The 26,013-nt window shown below is 40.3% G+C and overlaps 1 protein-coding gene and 1 pseudogene across 2 annotated transcripts; one reads left to right on the top strand and one right to left on the bottom strand.

Annotated features, from left to right (window-relative positions):
- The first annotated feature begins 6,188 nt into the window (after window positions 1–6,188).
- Window positions 6,189–6,962, top strand: LOC116761120 (annotated as a pseudogene).
- Window positions 6,963–17,676: 10,714 nt separating this feature from the next.
- LLPH (LLP homolog, long-term synaptic facilitation factor) lies at window positions 17,677–23,096 on the bottom strand. 2 transcript variants are annotated; one of them, XM_032646897.1, is made up of 3 exons: window positions 23,026–23,096; window positions 21,212–21,431; window positions 17,677–18,305 (listed from the first exon to the last, which is right to left on the bottom strand). In XM_032646897.1, exons 2-3 carry the CDS (start codon window positions 21,414–21,416, stop codon window positions 18,127–18,129), a joined length of 384 nt encoding a protein of 127 aa, XP_032502788.1. In that variant the 5' UTR covers window positions 21,417–21,431; window positions 23,026–23,096; the 3' UTR covers window positions 17,677–18,126. The 2 variants fall into 2 exon arrangements, with proteins under 2 accessions (XP_032502788.1, XP_032502789.1); XM_032646898.1 differs by having other exon boundaries at window positions 21,212–23,080.
- Between the last annotated feature and the right edge of the window lie 2,917 nt (window positions 23,097–26,013).

The following is a 26,013-nucleotide window of genomic DNA, read 5'->3' as shown; positions in this document are numbered from 1 at the left end:
ACCGCGATGAAGAGTGGCCCCTGCTCGCTGCAACTGGAGAAAGCCCTCGCACAGAAACGAAGACCCAACACAGCCAAAAATAAATAATAAATAAATAAATTAAAAAAAATAAAGTTGTAGTTCATCTTAATAAAGTGTCAACATAGAAAGCCAACCAGTATTCACCTCAGCCCAGAAAGAATTCTTCCTATCCAAAGAGACCGAAGTTAGATTGGATTAGAAAGGAATTTCCTTCTTTATCTTCAGAAATTTTAGAATTCCTTCTTTTATTATTACTCCTTCTCTTTCTCTCCTGGAAGGCTGATCTGTTCCTACTTTTTTCTTACTGATGCGTGTCGTCCTACTCCAAAGAAAGAGAGTTGAGGTTTAGACAGATCACAGACTACGTTTCATTGTTCAATTACCGTAAAAGGGGCATAAGGATCCTGTAAGCACTGCTAACTTTTCTTAAACATCCTTAGTATCTTTCTTAGGTAACTTTTCATTCTAGTTCAGGTGGCGTCTGTGTATGTGTGTGTGTGTGTGTGTGTGTGTGTGTGTGTGTACATGTGTGTAGGCACATGTTAGAAATGATAATATATTTTTAAAACACAAAATAACTTTCTTCAAAAATGTACCTACTATTAAGTGACTCTGGGAGGCCGTATGCTTATTCCAGTTTTTTTTTTTTAAGTCTTTATTGAATTTGTTACAATATTGCTTCTCTTTTATGTTTTGGTTTTTTGGCCGCAAGGCATGTGGGATCCTAGCTCCCCCACCAGAGATTGAACCCGCACCCCGTCCATTGGAAGGCAAAGTTTTAACCACTGGACCACCAGGGAAGTCCCTGCTTATTCCAGTTTTGAGGCATTTGTTCATGAAGATATTTCTAAAGGCTGGCTACATTGACAGGAATATAGTCATTCGACAATATAATCTCTGTTGGGTTCATCAGTCTCAGTTAAATAAATATTGAATACATCAGTTAAATAAATCAATTTAAGCTAAATAAAATTACGGCACAAACATACAATGGAAAGTATTCCCAACTCAGCCGCTGTTAAAAAGAATTATTTAGCTCACCTCCAGGATACACTAAGTGAAAAAAGACAGATGCAACACTGTGTGTAGTGTGCTACCATTTACATGAGGGGAAAGAAGAATATATATGTATATGTTTATAAAAGCACAAACTTTTTCTGAAAGGACACATAGGAAACTTTGCCTGTGGTGGGTAAAGGGCGTGTGGCCAGAGGAGGAGGAATGGAAGGACAGAAACCTATTTGTTCCTGTGTCTGAATTTATCATGCATATGTTTTACCCATTCAACAAAAAGGCAAAAGAATCACAAAGAAGTCTCCCTCAGTCCCCTTTTTAGTAGTCATGTGGTAGAGTGCTCTACGGACACAAGGTTGAGCTTTGGGGTAAGCCAGGTTAAGATTTGAATACACATGCTAACTGAGAGACTTCCTGTGGGTCCCTTAACTTCCCTGAAGTTCTCTTCTCTGTGACATGGGGGAGGTGATAACTACTTTAGGGTTGCCTCGGGATTAAGGAAAACAAGGAATGGAAAAACGCAGCAGGCACTCAGAGAACCCTAAGCCCGAATCCCTCCCTGCATGTAGGAAGGGACTTGCTTTGGTTATATGACGTCCTTAATCATTTTTAAAGAGTTAATTGATTGCAGCCTGTTCTTTTCCATCTCTGCCACATCCAAAGGTTGTAAACAAGACTTTAAGGAGAAACGCCTCACTAGGCCACAGGGAGCAAATCTTGGTTGCCTCAAAATCAAGATCCCAGTTGAGGCATTACCATGAGGGAAAGGTGGATTTGAAGAAAAAAGAGGGAAAGGAACTTTTACTACTTGTCTTGGTACATGAAATTTCATCATTAAATTTATCTTTTATATCCCAGTGGCTAGTAAATCCCTAGCAGCCTTGGCATAGATGATTCTTAAACCTCATCTGCTAACACTTTGCAGGGAATTAGTTTAAGCAATTAAAATCTTTCCCTTACCCAAACACCACCATTCATAAAACAGAGGACTGGTGAAAGGGAAGGTCAAGCAGCCTCTGGTCCTGAAGTTCAAGCTGTTAGTTGATACAATTTTAAAAGTAATTTTATCCTTAAGACCTTTTACTGGGGGGCTTTCCTGGTGGCGCAGTGGTTAAGAATCCGCCTGCCAATGCAGGGGACACAGGTTCAAGCCCTGGTCCGGGAAGATCTCACATGCTGCGGAGCAACTAAGCCCGTGCGCCACAACTACTGAGCATGCGCTCTAGAGCCTGCGAGCCACAACTACTGAAGCCCGCGCCTAGAGCCTGTGCTCTGCAACAAGAGAAGCCACCGCAACGAGACGCCCGCGCCACCGCAACGAAGAGTAGTCCCTGCTCCCTGCAACTAGAGAAAGCCGCGCACAGCAACGAAGAACCAAAGCAGCCAAAAAAAAAAAAAAAAAAAAAAAAAAATTAAAAAAAGACCCTTTACTGCCATCTGCTGGACAAGTGTAGGTATCAACTGTCCAGATTCTCCCATTGACTACAAGACAATGGCACCCCCTGGAATCGTGAGACACAAAGCCCACACAACTGTGAGCAACAGCTCAAAACAAGCTTCATAGTTTTGCCAAGGCACTACTCATGCAGCACAGGCACCACTGATAAGTGGCTGTCACCTTTAGGTGTGGGTTCGCATGAATTCTTCCCTGCAAAGACTTTTCTTGCCCATCCATGGTACTGGACTGAATGTTGCTCCCTTTTTCCAGAACCTCTAGACTGGGAATATCTGCAGGGCCCCTTCAGATCATTTTAAAGACCCCTTCAGGGGTCCATGACCTCCCCAGGTGAAAAAGTTTTTAAAGAGTGTGAATTCATCTTTCCATCATTGCTTGAGGCAGCACCATAATCGAGAGCCAATGGAATACAGCATCGTATGCAAGCTCTGTGGATGCAAAACAGATCTGACTAGGTGCCATCAAAACAAGGAACTGGCCACCAGTAACTCTGCTGAGGTCTCGGGTGCTGCGGAGCAGGGCGAGGAGAGGAGGGGAAAGAAGCCCCGTGGGGCTCACGCAGCTGGCCGGCTCCGCATCGCAAAGACAGAAATGAGGTTTGGCTTCATTTCAGCCCGCTGATTGCTTTACTTCAAATTACCCTAACTACTTAGCATGGCAAATTAAGTTGAAACCCCCAAAAGTTTGCAGAGGATGTCATCTAATCTGATTAAAAGGAATATTCCCGTCACAAGCAAGGGAGGAAATGGAAATTACTCTGAGTGCACTGCTATTAAATAATTTGCATTGACTTGCATATGCTATGCATCAGAAAAGCATATGCTATTTAGATTTAATGAAATAATTTTCCCTCTCTAAAGATTGCTGCAGCCTCTGTCCTTCCCTATCTGTCTTTTTCTTTTCTCATCTACCTCTTTTTGAGTGTTAAAATTATTTCATGGGAAGAGTATATGGTTGTGCACAAATTACGTGAAATATGCTAATAATCTCCCTGCTGGCAGGGCTGGGAGGTCCTAAAACTGCATTGCCAAACTTCCCCTGTGCCCTCCCCCGTGTCCACCTCACATAATTAAAGGCTCCCTTAATAGCCTTTAAAAGGTTCAACTTGATTCATTTGGGGCTTCCATTGATGGGGGAGGGTGGTTAAAACCAATCCTTTGGCTCTACTTTCCAAGTGATGTTTTCCTAACAGTAAGGAATTGCATCTAAATCAAAATGAAAATGAAAGGAAAAAATCACCAACAAGCTCATGTCATCCCTGTCTGTTGAGTCTATGATGCTGCCATTGTGGTTGCACATGTACAGTAATCACCCTCGAAAGATTTTTGTGCTTGCTCTGCTTTTCAAGGTTCAAAACGCTTGATGAATGTTGGCTGCTGTTAAAGCATCACCCCCATTTTTATCAATGGAGACAAGGAAGCCCCGCTAGCTGATCATGATGCCTTAGTGGCAGGGGGGTTGGATGGGGGATGAAATCTATCTATATTTATATTCTCTGTAGATATACACTAGTTTGGGGTAATATTTTAGCAGATCTCATGTTCAGTTGTAATGTAGCCAACAGAGGAATTCTAGTGAATTCCCCAACAAAATTACATTAGGATCAAATGTGATCGTTATAAACACTATCCAGATGTTGGGGATGGACTGGATATAACTCTTTAAGCCCCAAATTACAGTATAATAAATGCAAGCATGGGGATCTGCCAATACATCTGAACTTCATGTCGGAAACCAGGTCTGACCTTAATTTAACTCTATAAGGAACTAAGAGTTTCCCCACTTGTATAGTTAGGATGCATCCAAAGATCTCCAAGTACTACACTGTCACGAGTTTTATCACTTACTTGAAGAATGACCATATTGAATTCTGGCATCAAGCCAATCCTAGTGCAAGCATTTTATTAACACATTTAGAAAGGAAACAGAATTGCAAATAGAAATAACTATTGAGGTTATGAAACAAACCTGTGAAATGAAATATAATACAATATTAAGATCACATTTGTCCTTGGTAAATCTCAGGGAGTTAAGATGCTATAATAAGCACTAAAATATTTTACTATATAAACCAGGGATGCAAACTAGCACAGCTCACAGAGAAGGCAAGGAAAAACTTCATCCTCTGCCCCTGAAATTTTTTTTCTCTACTCAGTGCTGATATAAATGGATAACTTTGTATTATAGCTCAAGATCAGTACTGAATGTATTCTAATTAGAATGTTTGTGGTTATGAGGGAAGATGAATATTTCAAATATTCTAGTGTCAATTTTTATTTAAAAAAGCAGGCACTCTGGAAAGCTAGACTCCATAGCTGAATCAAGCTATGGAGTAAATAGTAAACTACAACATGCCTACTAGCTGCATGATATTGTGTTGATGTTGCGAAAAGAAACAGAAAGTAAAAGGAAACGATTTAAGGAGTGTCAAGTATGCATCAAGTTCTTTAAGAAATATAAGCTTTTTTATCTGGATACACCAAACATAGAATGGTCTCTTCCCTGGAGAAACTTAATATACTGTGCCAAAGACATGAGATATGCAACCCTCCCAAATTCAGGAGTTATATCCCAAACAAAATAATAGGTGTCACAAGTCAGCATAAGTACAGTTTTGAGGGGCTCTGGGTATCTCCTACCACCAACTTTCCAAACAACAACAACAAAAGCTATCTGTAGCAGTCAAAACGCATTGAAAAACACAAGAAATCAGCTACCAAAAAAAAAAAAAACATGTGAAACCTACAGCATTATAATTGTTAACTAAGAGTATTTTTTAAAATCATACATTTGTTTGCAAAAAGAAATTAAAGATCTATCACCATCACATTTACATGGTCTGGGACCTCTTCCTCTGCTCCTTCCCGACCTCCTTCCCCAATATTTTCATCACTCAGTATATGACTTTGAGGCAGACAGAGTACAAAGGAGTTTCAAGAAGGGAAGTTTATCTGAGATTGAAGAACTTGGATGAGCCAGCACCGTGAGCTTCAAGATATTCTCAGCAGAACAACCTAAATGTCCATCAATAGATGAATGGATAAACAATACGTGGTATATCCATACAATAGAATATTATTCAGCCATTAAAATGAATGAAATCCTGACGCATGCCACAACCTTGAAAAGATTATGCTAAGTGAAAGAAGCCAGACGCAGAAGGATGAACACTGTATAATTCCACTTGTACGAGGTATACTTAGAATAGGCAAATTCATAGAGACAGAAAGTCAAACAGTGGTTACTGGAGGCTGAGAGGAGGGTGGAATGGGGAGTTATTGTTTAACTGGGACAGAGTTTCTGTTTCAGGTAATGGAAAATTTCTGGAAATGGATAATGGTGATGGTTGCACCACATTGTGGATGTACTTAATACCACTGAATTGTACACTTAAAAACAGATTAAATGGTAAATTTTATACTATGTGTATTTTATCATAAAAAAAGATGTTCTCAGGGGAAAAGCCAGTGGAAGCCAGGGTGCCTGGCAGTGATAGGCCCGGAGTACATAAGGGAAAGATGAGTGAGTGTAGGTAGAGCAGGCTTGCGGAAAGCTGATTTCCTCGCAGGGTCAGTCAGGTAACTGTGTAGAAAACGACAGGGTGTAGGGATTACTGTGAGAACTTAGAAGTGCCTGACCCACCTAAAGGCAATATTCAATTTAAAAAAAAGAGCTCTTTGCCACATCTGCTGCAAGAATGAAGACCATTCTCAACAATCAGACTGTCGACATTCCAAAAAATGTCCACGTTACTCCAAAGGGACACACGATTATTGTGAAGGGCCCCAGAGGCACCCTGCAATGGGGCTTCAATCACATCAGTGTAGAACTCAGTCTCCTTGGAAAGAAAAAGAAGAGGCTCCAAGCTGACAAACGGTAGGGAAATAGAAAGGAACTGGCAACTGTTGACACTATCTGTAGTCATGTATAGAACATGATCAAGGGTGTTACAATGGGCTTCCGTTACAGATGAGGTCTGTGTATGCGCACTTCCCCATCAACGTTGTTATTCAGGAGAATGGTTCTCTTGTTGAAATCTGAAATTTTCGGGGTGAAAAATACACCCACAGGGTTCAGATGAGGCCAGGCGTTGCTTGTTCAGTATCTCAAGCCCAGAAAGATGAGTTGATTCTTGAAGGAAATGATATTAAACTTGTGTCAAATTCAGCTGCTTGCTGCATCGCACAGGGAGATCAGCTCAGTGTTTTGTGACCACCTAGAGGGGTGGGGTAGGGAGGGTGGGAGGGAGACGCAAGAGGGAGGGGATATGGGGATATATGTATACATATAGCTGATTCACTTTGTTATACGGCAGAAACTAAAACAACATTGTAAAGCAATTATCCTCCAATAAAGATGTTTAAAAAAAAATTCAGCTGCTTTGATTTAGCAAGCCACAACAGTTAAAAACAAGGACATCAGAAAATTTTTGGATGGTATCTATGTTTCTGAAAAAGGAACAGTTCAGTAGGCTGATGAACAAGATCCGAGTGGTCTGGCTACAGAAACAGAAAGATACCAGATGATTCTTCAGACTCATTTGTGATATATTAAAGATTCAATAAAAGCTCTTTTGATTTGGGACTTTTCCTTAAAAAAAAAAAAGTAAACACTGCTCAAAGCATCTTCAGGGCAAGGGTACCAATTTTTCACTCCTATTATCAGCCATCAATGTGATGTTAGAACTAAAACAAACACTTCTTATGGGTCTTCTACTTCTAAGTATATCTTACCAGAAACTGGAGATAGAACTTGGGGAGTGAAGGAGAGAAAAGATGTGTAACAACCAAACAACCACCACCATTTATAGTAAACTTACTGTGTCCTAGGTAGGCAGGAAGTGTTTTACATATATTTTCTTATTTAATTCTCACAACCACCTGTGAAGTAGGAACTACAATTAACCCCATGTTACATATGCAGAAACAGAGGCATAGAGAGGTTAGGTCTCTGGCAGGTAGACAAGTGGAAGAGCCAGCTGGCCATCTGATTCCAGTTTAGGGTCCCTGCCCTCAAGGCATAAGAAAAAGGGTAGACCAGTAATCCTCAAACTGGAAACCTTTTTCAAACATACAGGGCTAAGAAAGACATAATATTTAAAGCTGTCAGAGTAAACTAAGTTGACGAAGGTAAGCATATAACGAAAGGAGAGGAAGTCAGATACTCATCTTATGTGCATATTTGAGTGGAAAAGGAAGAGAATACAACGGAGACTGAGGATTTGTCAGAGATGGAGGAAAATATCAAGAGTGTGAGTGGCACCAAGTCAAAGGAAAAGAGGGTTTCAAAAATTTTAGTCAGGGCTTCCCTGGTGGCGCAGTGGTTGAGAGTCCGCCTGCTGATGCAGGGGACACGGGTTCGTGCCCCGGTCCGGGAAGATCCCACATGCCGCGGAGCGGCTGGGCCTGTGAGCCATGGCCGCTGAGCCTGCGCGTCCGGAGCCTGTGCTCCGCAACGGGAGAGGCCACAACAATGAGAGGCCCGCATACCGCAAAAAAAAAAAAAAAAAAAAAAAAAAATTTCAGTCATACCAAGGACTACACAGAAAGACACACCAAGAGTAGGCTTGTACCACTAGGTGAGAGTACAGTAACAAACCACCCCAAACCTTAGGCTTTAGAAAACAAAGTCTTGCTCAAGATACATGCCCATCACTGGGTGGCAGGGAATTCCTCTCCACATTGATGTTCTTCCTTCAGGACCTGGGCAGCAACCACCTGCAGCATTGCCCTTAGCACAGGAGAGAGAATGGGAGAGTAGCTGACTAAGGCCTAGCTTGTAAAAGATTTTGCATGCAAATGCATGTGTCACTTCCACTCCTATCTCATTGGCGGAAGTCAGTCATGTGGCCACATTCCAATGCAAGGGGTGTGGAAGTAAAATTCTCCCACGAGCCTACGAGGATCAGAAATATTTGGTGGATACCACACTACCCCAGGAGCAGTCTCAATAACAATACACCCCCTAACGTTGACAGTGTTCCACAGATTAAAAATATTTCTTACCTCTATTATCTCATGGGAGCCCCCAAAATCAAGGTCTGTTTTTTTATTTCCATTTTAAAGCCTGAGGAAACAGGCTTAAAGAAATTAAGTTACTTGCCCAAGGTCACATACTACTAAGTGGCAGGGCTGGGATTTGAACCCTAGTTTCCTGACACTTAGTCTAGTCTAGGGCTGTTTCCTCGATGCCTCTAGGCAGATGGGGGCAGATGCCAGATTGCGGTTGTTGAGAAATTAGCTGGAAGTGAAGAAATGGAAGAGCGTACACACTAAGAAGCTTAGATCTGATCTTGCAGCCATGGGAAGTTTCCTAGCTGGAGAGTGACATATTGAAAGGAATGTTTTAAAAGCTTAATTTACAGCCCCTCCAGTGTGCCCCAGACAGGCAGTCACATGCTCCAGGGAAGGATTATTAATTGTTTCAGCCTTTCAGGAAAGTGAGTTGGCAATATGGATCAGGAGTCTTTTTAAGAAAAGTTCATTCTCTTCTAAAACTCTTCTACAAGAATATATCAGATAAGGATTAGTAAGGCCATTAATATTACAGGGAAGTATTTTAATCACACACACAAAAATATTTTGTAAAAAATTTAAATGTCCAAACACAGGCAAACAAGAAAATGTAGTTTACCCACGAGACAGAATATGAGGGAATGTTTCAAAAGATTTTCAGTGGTGTGGGGAAAATCCTCATGATGTAAAGTTAAGAAAACAGAATATAAAACTGTACAGTGTTGAGACAGTTATGAAAATATAGACACATATACATATTCTCTGGGTGGCTGGATTATGAATGATTGTATTTCATTTAGACTTTCCTAGGTTTTCTACAACATTACACGTATTACTTTTATGAGAAAAAATAATAAAATATAAAAAGAAATCGATAACTACACAGGGTGAATTAGAAGAGAGTAGAAACAAACAAACAAAAATCTAGCCTTTTATGGGGGCACAGGGCAAGAGGAGAAGTTTGTTACTGTGTTGTTTCATTTTAACTAAAAGATATTACACTGCCTGTGAGGTAAAGAGGCACAGCCACCAATGGGAAAGGTTTGGTTATTAACCACAGCATTTAGCAGCCCCTCTTTTTATAGAAAGGAAAAGAATAGAATTAATCTTGACATTAGTCAGAATGTTACATTTGTGTGGCCAGTTGTCACTGCCTTATGGTTTAGAAAAAGATTGGCCTGAGAGTAAAGAGACATGGTCTCTGAACTGGGTCATGAACTCCTAATATCTCGGCAAAGGTGGGACGTCAACAGTTTCCTCATCTGTTGAAAAGCGCAGGGTTAAAATAGGTCATCTCTAAAACATTTTTCAGCCTTAAGTCTTATGATTATTTTAGTTCATATTAATTTCATGTTAATGAAACCAATCTGTAAGGGTATTCGTGTGAAACATCTTCAAATAGACCATCCACCAAATAAAACTACACTGAAATGCTTTTATGTGTCAGTATTCTAGGTGCCATATTAAATTAAGAGTCCTTTCTCCAGCATTTAACATTTCCAAAAATGGTTCATAGACTTAAAGGAAAAGTTGGCTGCGAGATTTTTGAAGAGCTTTACAATGGAATTATCTTTTTTCCCCCCCAAAGACTAAAAAGAGCCCAGTAGGAGGTGGAAGGTGGGGAAGACATCTAAACACACAGACACACACACCACAAATGACCACCATTACTCACTTAGCTTTGATAGTCAGGACGGTAAGCTTGTCTTTTTTCTTTTGGATACCACTGCCTTTAAGTGAGAAATTTGGGGAAATTTGCAAATATAAAATGCAACTCAATTTCACTAAGTAGGGAGACATAAAACAGATCCAACTCACCTGAATTTCCAAATAAGGAACAAAAAAGCCTTCATTAATAAATACAGAAAATATTTTAAAGCAGGATTCAGCAAACTCTTTCTTAAAAGGCCAAAAAAAAATTTTTTTTAAATATATTAAAAGGCCAGATAGTAAATATTTTGGGATTTTCAGGCCAGAGGAGGGTCTCACTCATAAGTATTCAACTCTGCCTCTGTTGCACAAAAGCAGTCATAGAAAATACATGAATGAGTGGGCCTGGCTACGTTCCAATAAAACTTTATTTGCAAAACCAGATGACCAGCCAATTGGCCTGCCCCTGTTGTAAAGCGTATCTTCTATTTATGCATCCAGTTAGAAGATGAGGGTGAAAACGAAGAGGAAGAAAAACATAGTAAGTGGAAAGACTGAGATGAGAGGGGAGAGAGAGAATGCAAGGGTAGTGATTTGAGCCTAAGGAGGAAATTGAAGTAATATCCACACAGAAAAAGAGGCCAGTGAAGAAAAAATTTTTTTTAAAAGAGGAAAATGCAGGACTTCCCTGGTGTCAAAGTGGTTAAGAATCTGCCTGCCAATGCATGGGTCACAGGTTCCGTCCCTGGTCTGGGAAGATCCCACATGCCTCAGAGCAATTAAACACGTGAGCCACAGCTACTGAGCCTGCACTCTAGAGCCTGCAAACCACAACTACTGAGCCCATGTGCCACAACTACTGAAGCCCGCGGGCCTAGAGCCTGTCTTCCGCAACAAGAGAAGCCACCGCAATGAGAAGCCCACGCGCTGCGACGAAGAGTGGCCCCTGCTCACCGCAACTAGAGGAAGCCCATGAGCAGCAGCAAAGACCCAACGCAGCCAAAAATAAATTAAAAAAAATTTTTTTAAATAATAAAAACAATAATAGACAAAACAAAGTTATGGTATTTAGGGATTCATGCATAGGTGGTAAAACTATTAAGAACAACAAGAGGGACTTCCTCGGTGGTGCAGTGGTTAAGAATCCACCTGCCAATGCAGGGGACACAGGTTCGAGCCCTGGTCCAGGAAGATCCCACATGCCACGGAGCAACTAAGCCCATGCGCCACAACTACTGAGCCTGCGCTCCAGAACCTGTGCTCCACAACTAGAGAAGCCACCACAGTGAGAAGCCCGTGCACCGCAACGGAGAGTAGCTCCCGCTCACAGCAACTAGAGAAAGCCCGCGTGCAGCAATGAAGACCCAATGCAGCCAAAAAATAAATAAATAAAGTAAGTAAAAAAAAAAAAAAAAAAAAGAGGAAAATGCAGAGGAAGAGAGAAAGACAAACTGGTGAGGAAAAACAGCACAGAAGTGGGAAATCTATGTGAGCTATTGTCACTGGACCACAAAGAAAAATTCCAGGGGTCATTTATAAACAAAAGCACTTACAACTAAACTTGGTGGGATTTTTTTTTCCCTATGAAGTAAATAATGTTTAACTCGCAGCTTTAAGTTTTTATTTAAAAAAATTTTTTTTTCTTTCAGTTATATGCAAGAAAAACAGACTGAAGGAAAGCAAAGAAGAGGGAGGTGCAAAAGAGTACCAAATGGGGACAGGACAGGGTGGTGACAGGCAGGAAAAAAAAAAAAGGAAAGGGTAAACTTACCCTGTCCTCTCAGCCTCTGCTCTCTGGAATTTAAAGCGCCAAGTTTGATCTGCAACCCTCTGGTCCTGCTGGAGTATTCCTGGAAAAAATACTTAGTAGGCACATGCCCAAGCAGCAACGTGGCAGCTGTACCCTTCCCCCAGCCCTCTAACCCATCCCAAGCCTAAGTGGTCACAGCCTACCAACCACTTGCCTTTCCAGAAATTGCTCAATGTCAAATTCCTCTCTGGCACTGTGAGCTCAGTGTGTACACTGGTCTTTAATGACAAGGGTGGAAAATCAACCCTGAGTCAATTTTCTCATCCACTGGTCACAACTTAGCATTTCATTTCAATTAAGAATTACAACAAAAGAACCTCCGGACCTAGAGGTCCTCTGGCACTTTAGTTCTAATGACTAAAGTATACTCTTTAGGTCTGACCTTTTAAACCTCAAAACCTGAGATGTGAGTGTGAGAAAAGAGAATAAAGGACTCATAACCATTGGGCAGAATTACATTTAAATCATCTCAAGTGGGGGTCTCCCACTCTCCGCCCCCTTTCATTTCTTTCTCTAGCGCTCTCTCTCTCTTCCAGAGACAATTCAATAGCCTCTTCTCAACCCATACCTGGCTTCAAATAACACTCACATTCAAGAAGTTCTTCTTTACATTTAACTCAAATCCCTTCTGCTACAGTTAAAACCCATTTCGTCAGTGGAGATTCGGAACAGCCGATTCCCATTCTCTTTATGGCAACTCTTCTTAAAGATTCACAGGCTTATAAAGGACAACCATACCAATTTCACCCATGGCATACAGCTTCCTTAAGCATTTTCCATGAATATTTTACTACACAGTTATCAATAACCCATTGCCTAGTCTGTGGAGGGCTTACCCACTGAGCAAATTTCTACAGCTGGAGAAAGACAATAGCCCCTATCCAATTACTCAAGGGACTGCCTGCGTTAGTAAATACCTATGCTCTTGTGAAGACAGTATTAGTTTGAAGTTTGGGACAGAACAAAAACTAAACCTAGAGCAGAATGCTTATGTCTGAGTAGGAAAGCACGTAGGAATGACCAGTCTTTGGCCAACTACCTACCACTCTGCTCAGAATATCACCCCTTTGTGTGAGCAAGAAGAAGCTTTTTAGAATTCTGAAAAACAGCACCCAATGTGGGTCTCCACTGAAATTTGTAATCCTATCTCCCCGTGCTCCCATCTTATATCTCAAACTGTTTCTTCTCTAAAGCATTAAAATAATAAATAAAAACAAACAAACAAACAAAAAACCTGGAGCAATACAAAAGATCTTCAGTTGACTTTTAGGAGCAAACAACATATTTTCTTGAACATCTGTGATCTTCCCAAGCTATTTTTTTCCCCCCATTATTGTCAAGAGAAAAGAAGTTTAGTGGAATGTTTCTCCACAGAGGCACAAGTCTATAATACTCCCTGTTGATTACATATAAAAGACACAAAATATTAGTTTATTAGAAGCAGCTTGAACCACTGCTGTACAAAGCAGTTCTCTGATGGAACAGATTTATGAAGTAACAGCTGAAAGGTATGTAGATCACAAGATACATGACAAATGTACTTTATTACACGGATCAGAAATACCATATGTACTAGCAGTTACTGTACAGTGATACACAACACCCAACTAAGACTATTTAAAGGCTTTGCTGATATTGAAAACTATAAAGACAATGTGAGAATGAGAAAGTGTTTCATAAGACAGCATAATGCCAAGACAAGTCATCGCTTTAGGAAATTAAACACACTCTGCATATTATAAACTTAATGTATTATAAAACTATGCCGTTTTTAAATTAAAATGCAAAGGACTTCAACCCATTCATTGTTTAAAGCAGATGTTCATAACGTTTTTCCATACTTTAAAGTGGAACTTCGTGGAATGAATACCAGACTTAACGACATTAACAAATTTAAGATTTCAGATTTTGTTACTTCCACCAAAACGATACTTAAGTCTGCAATCGTGGGGTGCCAAAAAACTATCTAAGGGCAAAGTAAGCACAACACATTTCAAAGTGACAACTTCCTGCAAGGCCCTTCTAAGCTGGAAAGTACTTCACCAGCTTTCTACTGAAATTCCAAGTACAATATTTGAGTCCATTCTGCCACATGCCAAACAAGTGGCTGGCCAGTCTTAGCTTGACAGGATATCCTCCCAAGCTGCTTGTTCCACCTCCCAACAAACATCTTAGTTAGAAGGTTCTTCCTTAGATTCAATCAAACCCTTCAGAGACATTCATTCTACACTCTGGGACAGCTTTGCCCACTACTTAATAATTGCACAGCTTTAGGCAACTTTACTTACCTCTTCAAAGCTGTTTCCTCCTCTGCAAATAGAGATAATAAGAGTACTGGCCCCACAGTATTGTTTTAGGGATTAAATGAAATAATACAGGTAAAGCACTTAACACAGTAAGCATTCTCTAACTGTCGGTGTTATCACTAGTATTCTAGCAAATGAGTCCTATTTGACACCGCATCCTATTCTTCTCCTATTCTAGAATAGGTGCGAAAGACTCTTGGCATTCAACTGTGTAAAGTTTAAGGGTTTTTGTAAGCAGGCACAAACCTCGCCCTGGCCCTCCTGCTGCCTGATGGGGTCCTGGGAACAACAGAGTGGCCTTAACCTGGCATGAGTATTTAACAGTTCCCTATTCCCCCCGAACATTTCCTTGTTAAACTGGCATGTGCCTGCTGCAATGGTGTTTTTACATTCCGGCAAATACAGGGGAAAAGCTTTGTATTTTTTGACTATAGCATAAATGTGAAACACTCTGCCAGGTGACATCAGAAGTTAGTTGCTTAGCTAGTAATCTTAGTCAACAGCCCACCATCTGCATCTCAATTGTAGTATTTATAAATTCGGGAATTCCCTGAGGTCTCTTTAGATTTCTCCTATTTATTCTATTTCGTGGCTAGCACTTCACTACTCCTGCACACCACTACCCTCACCATCAACACCAGTCCATTTCAGATATTTAAATCACGTCATTTATAGCCAGTTACTTTTTTTTCTCCAACTCCTAAAAATCATATCCCAGATATATTGATCCAACTTTTGAAAATATTCAGATTTCCTCATAAGCAAGTATATTCTGCTGCATATTTATGCAGCATGTGAACTAGTAGGGGGAAAATGTATCTAAAACGTGACATTAGAAAAAAACATGTAGTCAAAACCACTAGATTCTACTTTAGAGTGTCAATGGCAGTTCACATTCCTTCTCTGATTAGTAGCTTGGGTACCACTGAATCTGGGCTATACCTTTAGGGTGGGATCAGCCCATTCTAAGGGCATGCTACCAAAGGAACTCCAGTCTGGTTTAGGCCTAGAGATTTGAGAAGGGGTCAATAAATCATTTCTCTACTGAAACCAGCTCTTCACCTGATCCTGATCCCCCTGAACAGATTGAACCAAAAATAAGTATTCTACCCTAAAACTACCTTTTTTACTTAGCAAGAGTTTGCACACCCTTGAGAGGCAGAATGGCACTGCAAGAGCATAGGCTCTGGAGCCTGACTGTCTGACTTTGAATCCCAGCTATATGGCCTGTGTGCCTCAGTTTCCCCTGGTGTATAGAGAGATAATATCAATACCAAACTCAAAGGATTGCTGGGAGGATTAAATGAGTTAATACTTCGATTGAAGAGTTTAGGATTAAATAATTTAGAACAAAGCCTGATATGCAAAGCAACCAATAAATGAAAGCAGTTTTGATTATCCTTAGATGATATTTTAAACTTAATTTCTTAAAAAACAAAAATAAAATGTCACATTCAATCCCTAATGTGATTCAGCCCACTCAATATAATTCCAAAAAATGATCTGGTGCTTAGCTTGAGCTCCATCTGGTGGTTTTACAGAATTCTCTGGAAAATATCAGTCAAATAAAGAGATGACAAATTTTATGAAGCTAATCATTTAAGAGATTAAAGGACTATGCTATACTTCTCAATTTATAACCTCCAGGAAAAAAGCAACAAAGAGGTGATCATACGTTGCACTCATTCTGGAATGCTAGTCTAAATTTCCCGCTAAAATTTGGAGGTAGGAAGAATCCTGCTGGCCACACAATTCAGGAACTCAGTGACCGTGGAGGTCCCCATCACAAGCTATGCAAGACAATTTCTCTTTCACAGCCAACTTGCCAGAGGACATAGGACACTTGAGAACATGTTTCTCAAATACGTTTTTTGATAGTGATACTCTGATTTTGTTAACTTTTAAGTTAAATCCTGACTGTACAAACTTCATGACTAGACAACCTTAAGTGACCAGACTAACATCACTGAAAGGCCCTGGATGAAAGCTCAAAGCTACTATCTACCATTGGAGTCAAATTGGAGATTATCAGCCTCAGAAAACATGATATCCCTGGTACTGGCTTCTGACCTCAAAAATCCAGGAAAAACATACGTAACAATGCTGCCAAATTTTAAATATGCACTAAGTGTGTAACATCACTGATGTAGACAATTCCTATGATGGGGAAAAAAAAAAAGGAAACAGCTGGTATATTTAGGCTGATATCATCATGGCTTAATTAGATAATGTTAGCAAATTTTTATTTCATGAATAAACATTTATGTATTTGCCTTTTCCTCACAAACTCTGTTCAAAATTATACCCAAAGGCAAAAAAAGGCCATGAACTTTCTTGAACTTTCCAACTCACATCTTCTGTTAGCTTCCTTAAGTATTTAAAAATAATCCACTAACTTTTTGGTGAACTAACCACTGAATAGATTGACAAAAGCCTATTATATAAAATAATCCTAAGATTTTACTAGCATTAAATTTCAGCTTCAAATCTCCTAAACGATTTGGGTCCTGTCCTATCTATCTCTATACTGTGTCCCAGCGTAGCTGTGTGCCCAGTATAAAATTTGTGACCTGATGCCTAAGTGACCTTATTCCACTAGCTCTCATTTTTTGTTGTTTTTTTTTTTTTAGGTAAGAAGTGGATTTATTTAGAGAGAAACACACTCCACAGAGTGTGGGCCATCTCAGAAGGTGAGAAAGGCCTAGGTCTCATTTTTCACTTGGTTTTCTCTGAAGCCAACAGCCCCTTCTGAGTACATACCCGTGAGGGCAGACACCTCGTCTTGTTCACTGGGTCCCTAGCACCTGGAAAAGTCTGCTAGATCTCTATATGACTATATATATATATTTTTTTTACAACTTGAAGGTTTGTGGCAACATTCTGTCAAATAAGTCTATCAGCACATTTTTCCAACAGCATTATTTTTTAATTAAGGTATGTATATCGTTTTTTTACATGCAATGCTATTGTAAAACAGACTACAGAATAGTGTAAATGTAAATTTTACATGCACTAGGAAACCAAAAACTCATGTAGTCCACTTTATTGCAGTGGTCTGGAACTGAATGTGCAGTATCTCCGAGATATGCCTGTATTAAGCTAATATTGTTTTTGAATCTTCAAGTATGTAGCATTTCCCAAACTTAATGACCATGTAATATATTTTTTTCACCACACATCCAGAAAAGCTAATTCTGAGAATCATACTCTGAGAATAATATAAAAACTGAAGCACATTAAACTAGTTCCCAGGATGTTCTAATCTCCTAAAAAGATGGAGCATAATAATTTTCACATGTCAATATTCCACCTAAAAATTTTAAATTTTTAAAAAATTTAACTGAAGAATCTGGTCTTCTCTACTACTAGGAAACCTTAAGGATATATGAAAGAACAGATCTTCAAGATCTAGACAGACTATCTTTTATTCTGAATTATCCAAAATCACAACTCCAAACAAGTACTGCTTATATGATCCACTGACATATTTTCACATGATATATAATTTACTTTAAATTTGAGTTAGCTCAAATTTGTCAGTATAATATTATGTTTCATCCTTCCTAAGACTGAATGATTACAACCACATTAATACTCGAGAGAATTCTGATGTCTGATAATCCCTGCATATTGGATAGCATTCAATTAAAATATCAGCGTAGCTTTCATTCATCAAAGAAAATATTTTATTCAAGTTACCAAGACAAATTTGAGGGGTTACAGTTGGGCTTGAATTGAAGAAAAAAGCCAAGTTAAAAAATGGAAACAAAGTTTCCATTTGGTGGAAGCTGAAATCAATGTATACATTCTAATCAAAGACCTGTTCCATGCGGCATTTTTCAAGTTTTTAAGGGTCTACCAAGCCAAACCCTTCGCTGCCTTGATGGCTTTTGCTTTGCTTTTTCCTTTCTTTTTCTCTCGCTTTGCTTTCAGCCTTTTTCTTTGCCTCTGGTTCATCCATACGGGGTACTGCCCATGCTGGTCTAGAAGAGTCTTTTTGTTTCTCTTAATATCAGTCTCCATTTTCATGTCATCTGAATTAAAAAATGGAAAAACTATTAATACTCATGAATGCAACCCCATGAAGAAGCAAATTAATGCAATGAGGACACTGAACTTAAAAGTGGCATGAAACTACAAAAGCAAAAAAAAAAAAACAACTCCTTTATTTGTGCAATGTTCTTTGACTAACACTCAAAAAACTCCTTACAGCACATTCAGTAGAATCATACACATGATGCCATGTGTTCCCACAACCATGAAAGACATAAAAAGTATCTGTGAGGAAGTAGGGACATCATCTATTTAGTCACTAAGAAACTTTCTAAAGAATGTTGTTATGCAACCCAGTCAAAAAATGGGCAGAAGACCTAAAGAGACATTTCTCCAAAGAAGAAATACAGATGGCCGATAGGCACATGCAAAGATGCTCAATGTCACTAATTATTAGAGAAATGCAAATCAAAACTACAATGAGGTATCACCTCACACCAGTCAGAATGGCCATCATTAAAAAGTCTACAAATAACAAATGCTGGAGAGGGTATAAAGAAAAGGGAACCCTCCTACACTGCTGGTGGGAATGTAAGTTGGTGCGGCCACTGTGGAAAACAGTATGGAGGTTCCTCAGAAAACTAAAAATAGAATTACCATTTGATCCAGCAATCCCACTCCTGGGCATATATCCAGACAAAACTGTAACTCAAAAAGATACAGGCACCACTATGCTTGCAGCAGCACTATTCACAATAGCCAAGACATGGAAACAACGTAAATGTCCATCGACAGATGAACGGATAAAGAAGATGTGGTACGTATATAGACTACTACTCAGAATGAAATAATGCCATTTGTGGCAACACGGATGCAACCATAGATTATCATATTAAGTGAAGTACGTCAGAAAGAGAAAGACAAATACCATATGATATCACTTATATGTGGAATCTAAAATATGACACAAATGAACCTATCTATGAAACAGAAACAGAATCAGGGACAAAGACTGGTGGTTGCCAAGGAGGAGGGGAGTGGGAGAGGGTAGGAGTCAGAGTTTAGGATTAGCAGATGCAAACTGGTATATATAGAATGGATAAACAACAAGGGCCTACTGTATAGCACAGGGAACTATGTTCAATATCCTGTGATAAACCATAATGGAAAAGAATATGAAAAAGAATGTATATATATGTATAACTGAGTCACTCTGCTGCACAGCAGAAATTAACACAACAGTGTAATTCAACTACACTTCAATCAGAAATAAATTTTTTAAAGAAGAGAACATTGTTATGATTGTCCTTTGCAACAGTGAAAGTTAAACAGGAAACATTTAGGAGATATGGGTTTGAATTACCTCACTAGGGGTAAGTTTATGCTTCTGAAAACACGCGAGTTATGAGAACACTCCTCGGATTAGGTGCTTTCTTGAGCTAAATAAAATTGTTGTGTCAATAAAAAGTGCACCCACGCTTCTAATGGACAGGCCTTAGAAGAAAATAAACTATTAGGAATGACTGGCCACTTCCAATGAAGAGTACTTGGAAGAGGAACAGCAGTAAGCAGCAAGCTTCGTGACAGAACAGACCTGGATATCCTGGGGCTGCCACACTTTTTTATCCAGGTCACACTCAGGTATCCAGCTCTTCTAACAGAAGACTTAGCAGGAAACTCAGCACAGCCATGCTGTGGTCCATCTATCACCAACCTTATCTATTGTGAAGGACATGTCCATAATGTCCCTCTCTGGGAACTTACCAGGGTATACAGGTTTTCTGTGGACTCTGCTACCTGACATTATATTGTATTAGTTCATTTATCTGGTTTACTTTCTGTCTCCTCCAATGTGATGTAAATCCCACTAGGATGGAGGCCATTTCTGTTATTCATCATTGTTGCCTCAGTTCCTAGAATAGTGCCTGATATACATTAGCCCTTCAATAACTGGTCACTGAATGATTATTTTAGGTGCTGTTCTAGGTTCTGGGGATACAGTGGTCCAAATAAGCTCCTTGCTCTCATGGAGTTCTCAATGTTCTGTTGAGGGGAGAAGGACAAAGCAAACTTCAGCTTGTGGTTACAGCCTTTTTAAAGAGAAGTACTGGAACGAGATTAAGTAGGACCAGGCAGGCTGTGGTAAGCACATGGAAATATAATGAGGTGATTTAAGCATGGGAATGACATAATTGATTTATATCCTAAAAGATCATACTGGGTGATATGTCAAAAATGAATCAGAAATGAGCAAAAGCTGAAGAGAGAGGTAAAATGGCTACCACTGTGGTTCAGGCAAGAGATAATTGTCATTAAAGTGAAAGCATGAAAGTAGGAGAAAAATGGGTAGATTCCTAATGTATTTTGGAGATAGTCAAGATGATGTGCTAATGGTTTACAGGTGGGGGATAAACGGAAGAGGGATTGAGGATAATGACTATTATACACATTATATACAGCTTCCAACTCTAGACTATATTAAAACAGACATACCTAGAATCTGTCAAAATCAAATACAGGGAAACTAATCTTTAGGATAATAATATAAGGGCAGAGGACTCTCAGAATGGAACCTAGATCTTGCAAAGGGTAAAATGAAGAAAGACCTCCTTCTATCCTGCCTAGTTCTTGACTCCTGTGTACCCTTCCAACGAGAGCGTGTCTAGGTTTGTCTACCCCTGTAGTACTGTCTATTTCTGAGTCACTTAGGCTACTGTATAAGCACAAAAGGCTTACTCTGAATAATCCAAAACATACCTACTCACATGAGGTGGCTTTAAAATAGCTTAGCATAGAATCTCTAGCAGCACCTCCAAAGAATTATGTGGGCATGGCAGGACGTTTGTAGGGAAGCAAGTGTGAGAAAGAATCGAAAACAGTGAAAAAGGGAAAAAGTCACAAAAGGAAGTTGATATAACTTTTTTAAAAATGAAACACATAAACTCACCTGTTTCATCTTTCACCACACATTGTGTTTTCTCTTGACAATGTTTGGGTTCTACCACAGTTGCTATCTCTTGAACGTCTTTCATTAAAACATCACCATCTACTTTAAGAATACTTTTAAGTCTGCTGAGCTCCTTTGGGGCATTCTTTTTTCTCTTTTCAGCACGCATCTTCCTTTTCCACTTACTCCGTAAACTTTTAGCCATATTTTAGCTGGAATGCTAAAAAATTACATTTTCAAAAGCAACTATTTACCATCAAACAAAAAAACAAATCCTTGGAAAACCAGGTCAAAAGGCATCTCTGCAGAACATGAACAACTGGAAAGTAAACTCTTCACTCTGTTCATGATTTATGATGGCATAATGTGCAAATTATGTGAGGATCAACGTGGCATACACAGCCACTAAATAACAATTAAGAACACCAAACCAAACTCCCCGTGGCCACTGGCACACTGTGAGTCAAGCCAATTCTGAAAGCTCCTGTAGTTTTCATACAAGATGCAGAAATTTAATTTCCCCCAAAATGCAGAGTGCCATCACCTTACATTTATGCAACAACTTAAAAATCACAAAATATTTTATCTTTTAACTGAATCCTGATTTCCCCCAAACCTACAGGCGACTCCACCCACCCCAATTTTCTTCATTATCCACCCCCTCAAATCAATCTAGCTATTTTAAACTTGTCTATTTCTACTCTTGCTTTCCCTCAACCCCTCAGTCCCAGCCCATCCCCTAGAAGGTGGTCAACGTGAGCTTTTAAAAACTTAAAGAGCAGACACTGTCTTTCTTGGAATTAATGATTTTCCAACTCATATATTCAAGATCTACAAGGGTATTTGTCACCTGGCCCCTGCCTCCTTTAACTCTTATCTCATGCTTCACTCCATCCTCAAGCACCAATTACATCTGAAGAAAGTCCAATCAATGACAACCGAGGGACAGTTTATAGGGATTATAAAAAGTTTAGAGGGAAGCTCGTGGGAATGACTTATAACATCATCTTGACTGTGCTGACAGATTTATGTTTGTGTGTGAGTATACATTGATATATCTTACACACTTTAAATATGTGCAGTTTGTTGTGTTAATTACACATCAATAGGCAGTTAGTCACTAAGACATTATTTTGAAAAAAAAAAGAAAAAGAAAAATGTCAAAATGACGTTGACTTCAGTATCTTTACATTTGCCGTCCCTTTGCCTGGGAACTGATCCTTCACTTCAGTACCTCAGAGACAGCTTTTCTGACTCCTGTAAGCTCACCTTTTATTCTCTACCACCTCATCCTTTTCTTTCCTGTTTAATACGTGTTACAATCTAAAATTCTTAAGTTTATTTTCCGTCATTCCCGGTGGCCCGTGGGCTCCACGAAGGCAAGGGATAAATAGGTCTTGTTCGCTACTGGATCCCCCAGTGCGTAGCACTGTGCACACAGTAAAGTTTAAGCAAACATTTGTTAAACGGACGACTGGTGGAGTAACATTTCTGGACGGCAGCAATCACAAACTCACTCTGTCCCGTGTGTACACAACAACGCAAGCCCTGCGAGGGGCTGGGAGAGAAGGGTTGCGGTACACAGCCCTCAGCAGGGCTGAACCACTAAGGAGGACTCCACTTCCCACAGAGCACCGGGAAGCCCCACCAGGAGCACCAAGACAACGGGAGACCCTCGTTCTAGAGGAGGCCTGCGTCTCTGGCCCGGGCTCAAGCTTGCCAGAGAGGGACGAGGCTTGAGATCTTTCCACGGGCGGCGGAATCGAGTCCCAAGTCCCACGCCCCACTGGAGCCGGTTGGTAAAAAGAACTCACCTGAGAAAACCCAGGAACTCAAACACCGCACGCTGCTCACGCCGACCGGAAGACCCCGCACTTCCGCCTTCCCGGCAACCCGCTCTACTGACCCCGCCCCCCAGGCGGCGCGCTGCTCGCTGCTCGTCAAAACGCCCCGGACGGCCTCGAGAAGCGGGGTCCCGGGCTGACGCGCTTCTTGCCTTGGGTGCAAGTGCTGAGCTGGGAGCTGGGCTCCTCCCAGATAGGTTCTGAAGTCGGATTAGGGAAATGCGGAGGAGAAGCCGGGTCGAGGGTCGTACACCAGCTAGGCCTGAGTCCCGAGCGTGAGCGGGGTAGCCCCGAGACTAACCCAAGGAGGGAGAACCGCCAGATGACCCTGCCGTCAGGTAGGGAGCTCAGAGCCGACCTCTAGATTCACGTCAGACCTCCCCATTCGCACACATTCACCACGTCGCGTGTTCCTCTAGAAGCCGAATTAAGATCTTTATTTGCAGCCCTTAAATTTCCCCATCCCCGGTGGTGGTCTCACCGTTGTACACATATATCAAAACTTGTCAAACTGTATCCTTTATGTGCAATTCATTGTATATCCGTTATACCTCAAAGCTGTTACCAGAAACAAAAACCCCTTTCTCATCCGAAGACAAGTTCAAAGGGTAAAATGATCAAACTAATTCAGTTCAATCAGTGTTTACTGGCTAATCACTAATGTACACCAGACACAATACTTAGCCTAGGACACTCGGCTTCGGTGACGGTCACGCTGATCACAAACACCACCAGTTCTTTTTGTTATTATTTTACATATGCTCCTAATATCACTGGCTTTGGAACCGTACAGGTCTGTGGTATTTATGGTTCTAACACTTCCTTGTGAGTGATATGAGTACTATCTCAGAGCCTGGATTTCCTTATCTATAGAATGAAGCTAATACAACCTAATAATCCTAGGTAGGGGATATAAGAGCTCAACAAATGGCCGCTCACATCATTTTCACATAATAAATTCAAGCATGCACGGGACTATTTGTAAGCAATATTTTCTAGAGATTTACAACATACACCAAAAACCAGTAAATGAATTGTCTTTAATCATGGCCTAGTAAACTCCTGTCTGGTTACTAGTAAAAGAGTTCATTCTGAGACAATTTATGGGTCCCTTTTTTCTTTAAATTTGTGTCCTTGAAGAAACCATGCATCATGTGGAAATTAATAAACTCAGACTACAGCAAGTTGTTTTTGTTTTTTGTTTTGTTTTTTTTTTTTTCGCGGTACGCGGGCCTCTCACTGCTGTGGCCCCTCCCGTCGCGGAGCGCAGACTCAGCGGCCATGGCTCACAGGCGCAGCCGCTCCACGGCATGTGGGATCTTCCCGGACCGGGGCACGAATCCGTGTCCCCTGCATCGGCAGGCGGACTCCCAACCACTGCGCCACCAGGGAAGCCCTGTTTTTTGTTTTTTTAAACAGAGGCTGGAAAACGCTCATAACATGCGGTATATTTAAAAAAAAAAAAAAACATGGTTGAAAAACCTGCTTTCTTTAGAGATTAAGAAGTTCCTATACAGCAAGTGAATTTCTATTTTAAAGTTAACTATATGTTAGATCTGGCCCACTTTTCCCAAAAATACATGTTTACATTGCATTTTAAATCAGAGAAAGCTCACTTTCAGATAGTCCAAATTGACTGCATCTTGCTTAACATACCAGGCCAAGACTTTTGAATAGATACTTGGCACCGAAAAAGAGAAAAAAGTTTATCTATTATGAAAATGTCATAGTGTTAAATATATGCCATAATTCTGCATTACTGATGTTTTAAAAGGCTGAATCCTAGATTGCATTGAGAAAAAAACCTTTTTGAACATGTTCCTCACCAGTTTATATAAAAGCAGTTCTAACAGAATAGTTAAATGGCCTTGCTATATTTAAATATCCTTAATTCATTCCCTCATTCACACACTTGAGTATGCATTCTGTGATAGGCACTATGCTGGGTATACAAAGATGATGGGAATTAAACTACTGTCTTCAAGAAACTTTAACCCCTGATGGTAGGATAAAGCTTAAGGGTCAAACTGGACATTGCTTCAGCTCCATCACAGAACTAGGAGGAGCCTGTGGGACAGGAGGCACAGTGGGTCGCACTGAATACCTGATAGGAAGCAGAATGGTTTCCCATCTCAAAGCCACGCTACACTACTGGCACCAGCTAATGGAGCCTCTACAGTTAGGCCTCGCCCATGGAATTCCTGATTTGAATAATCCCTTAGTAAGGGTTAGGAAGATGAATGGGATTCAGATGGTGACTCCAAGCTGCCCAGGCACTAGGTGACAGGGACTTCAAAACAAAGCTTTAAAAAAAAAAAAGCTTTAAAGATGAACAAACAACAAGAACTTCCCAGCTGCTCCAAAAAGGCCCACAACTGGCTGCTGACACCACTAATCCCCAGAAGTGGATCAAGTGGATAAAAGCCAGGTGTGAGGTCTGCAGAAAAGAAATGAAGGCAGGCAGACAGGGCCCACTGCACTTCTTTCCCCAAATTATATTCAATAAAAACAGTTGTCAGATACTGCTCTTCCCTGTTTTCCTCCTACCTCCCTGGCTGCACTTGGTACATTTTACAGTTACCTGTCACTCTGTCCAAGCCCTGCTAATTCCCCTTTTTTATTATTTGTGGAGTCTAGGTATTTTCACCTTTACTTGCTGTAAAAAATTGAGGTTGCATATGCCCTTGTATTCAGCAATTCTGCTCCTAGGTATATTCCCTACCTATGCAAACTCTCATATCTATGCACACTGGGACACACACAGGGATGTACACATGGCAGTACTGATTGTGACAGTAAAAAAGGAGGAACCATATAAAATTCATTAACAGAAGAATGTATGAATAACTATGGTCGATTTACAAAACATAATAAATACACCAGTGGTTGTCAAACTTCTTGGTCTTGTGATCTTTTTACACTGTTAGAAATTACAACATTTGTCATATCAGAAAGATA

The sequence above is a fragment of the Phocoena sinus genome, chromosome 10, assembly GCF_008692025.1.
Source record: "Phocoena sinus isolate mPhoSin1 chromosome 10, mPhoSin1.pri, whole genome shotgun sequence".
Taxonomy (NCBI): domain Eukaryota; kingdom Metazoa; phylum Chordata; class Mammalia; order Artiodactyla; family Phocoenidae; genus Phocoena; species Phocoena sinus.
Note: the sequence above shows the minus strand (reverse complement) of the source record. Positions and strands in the feature narration are given on the sequence as shown.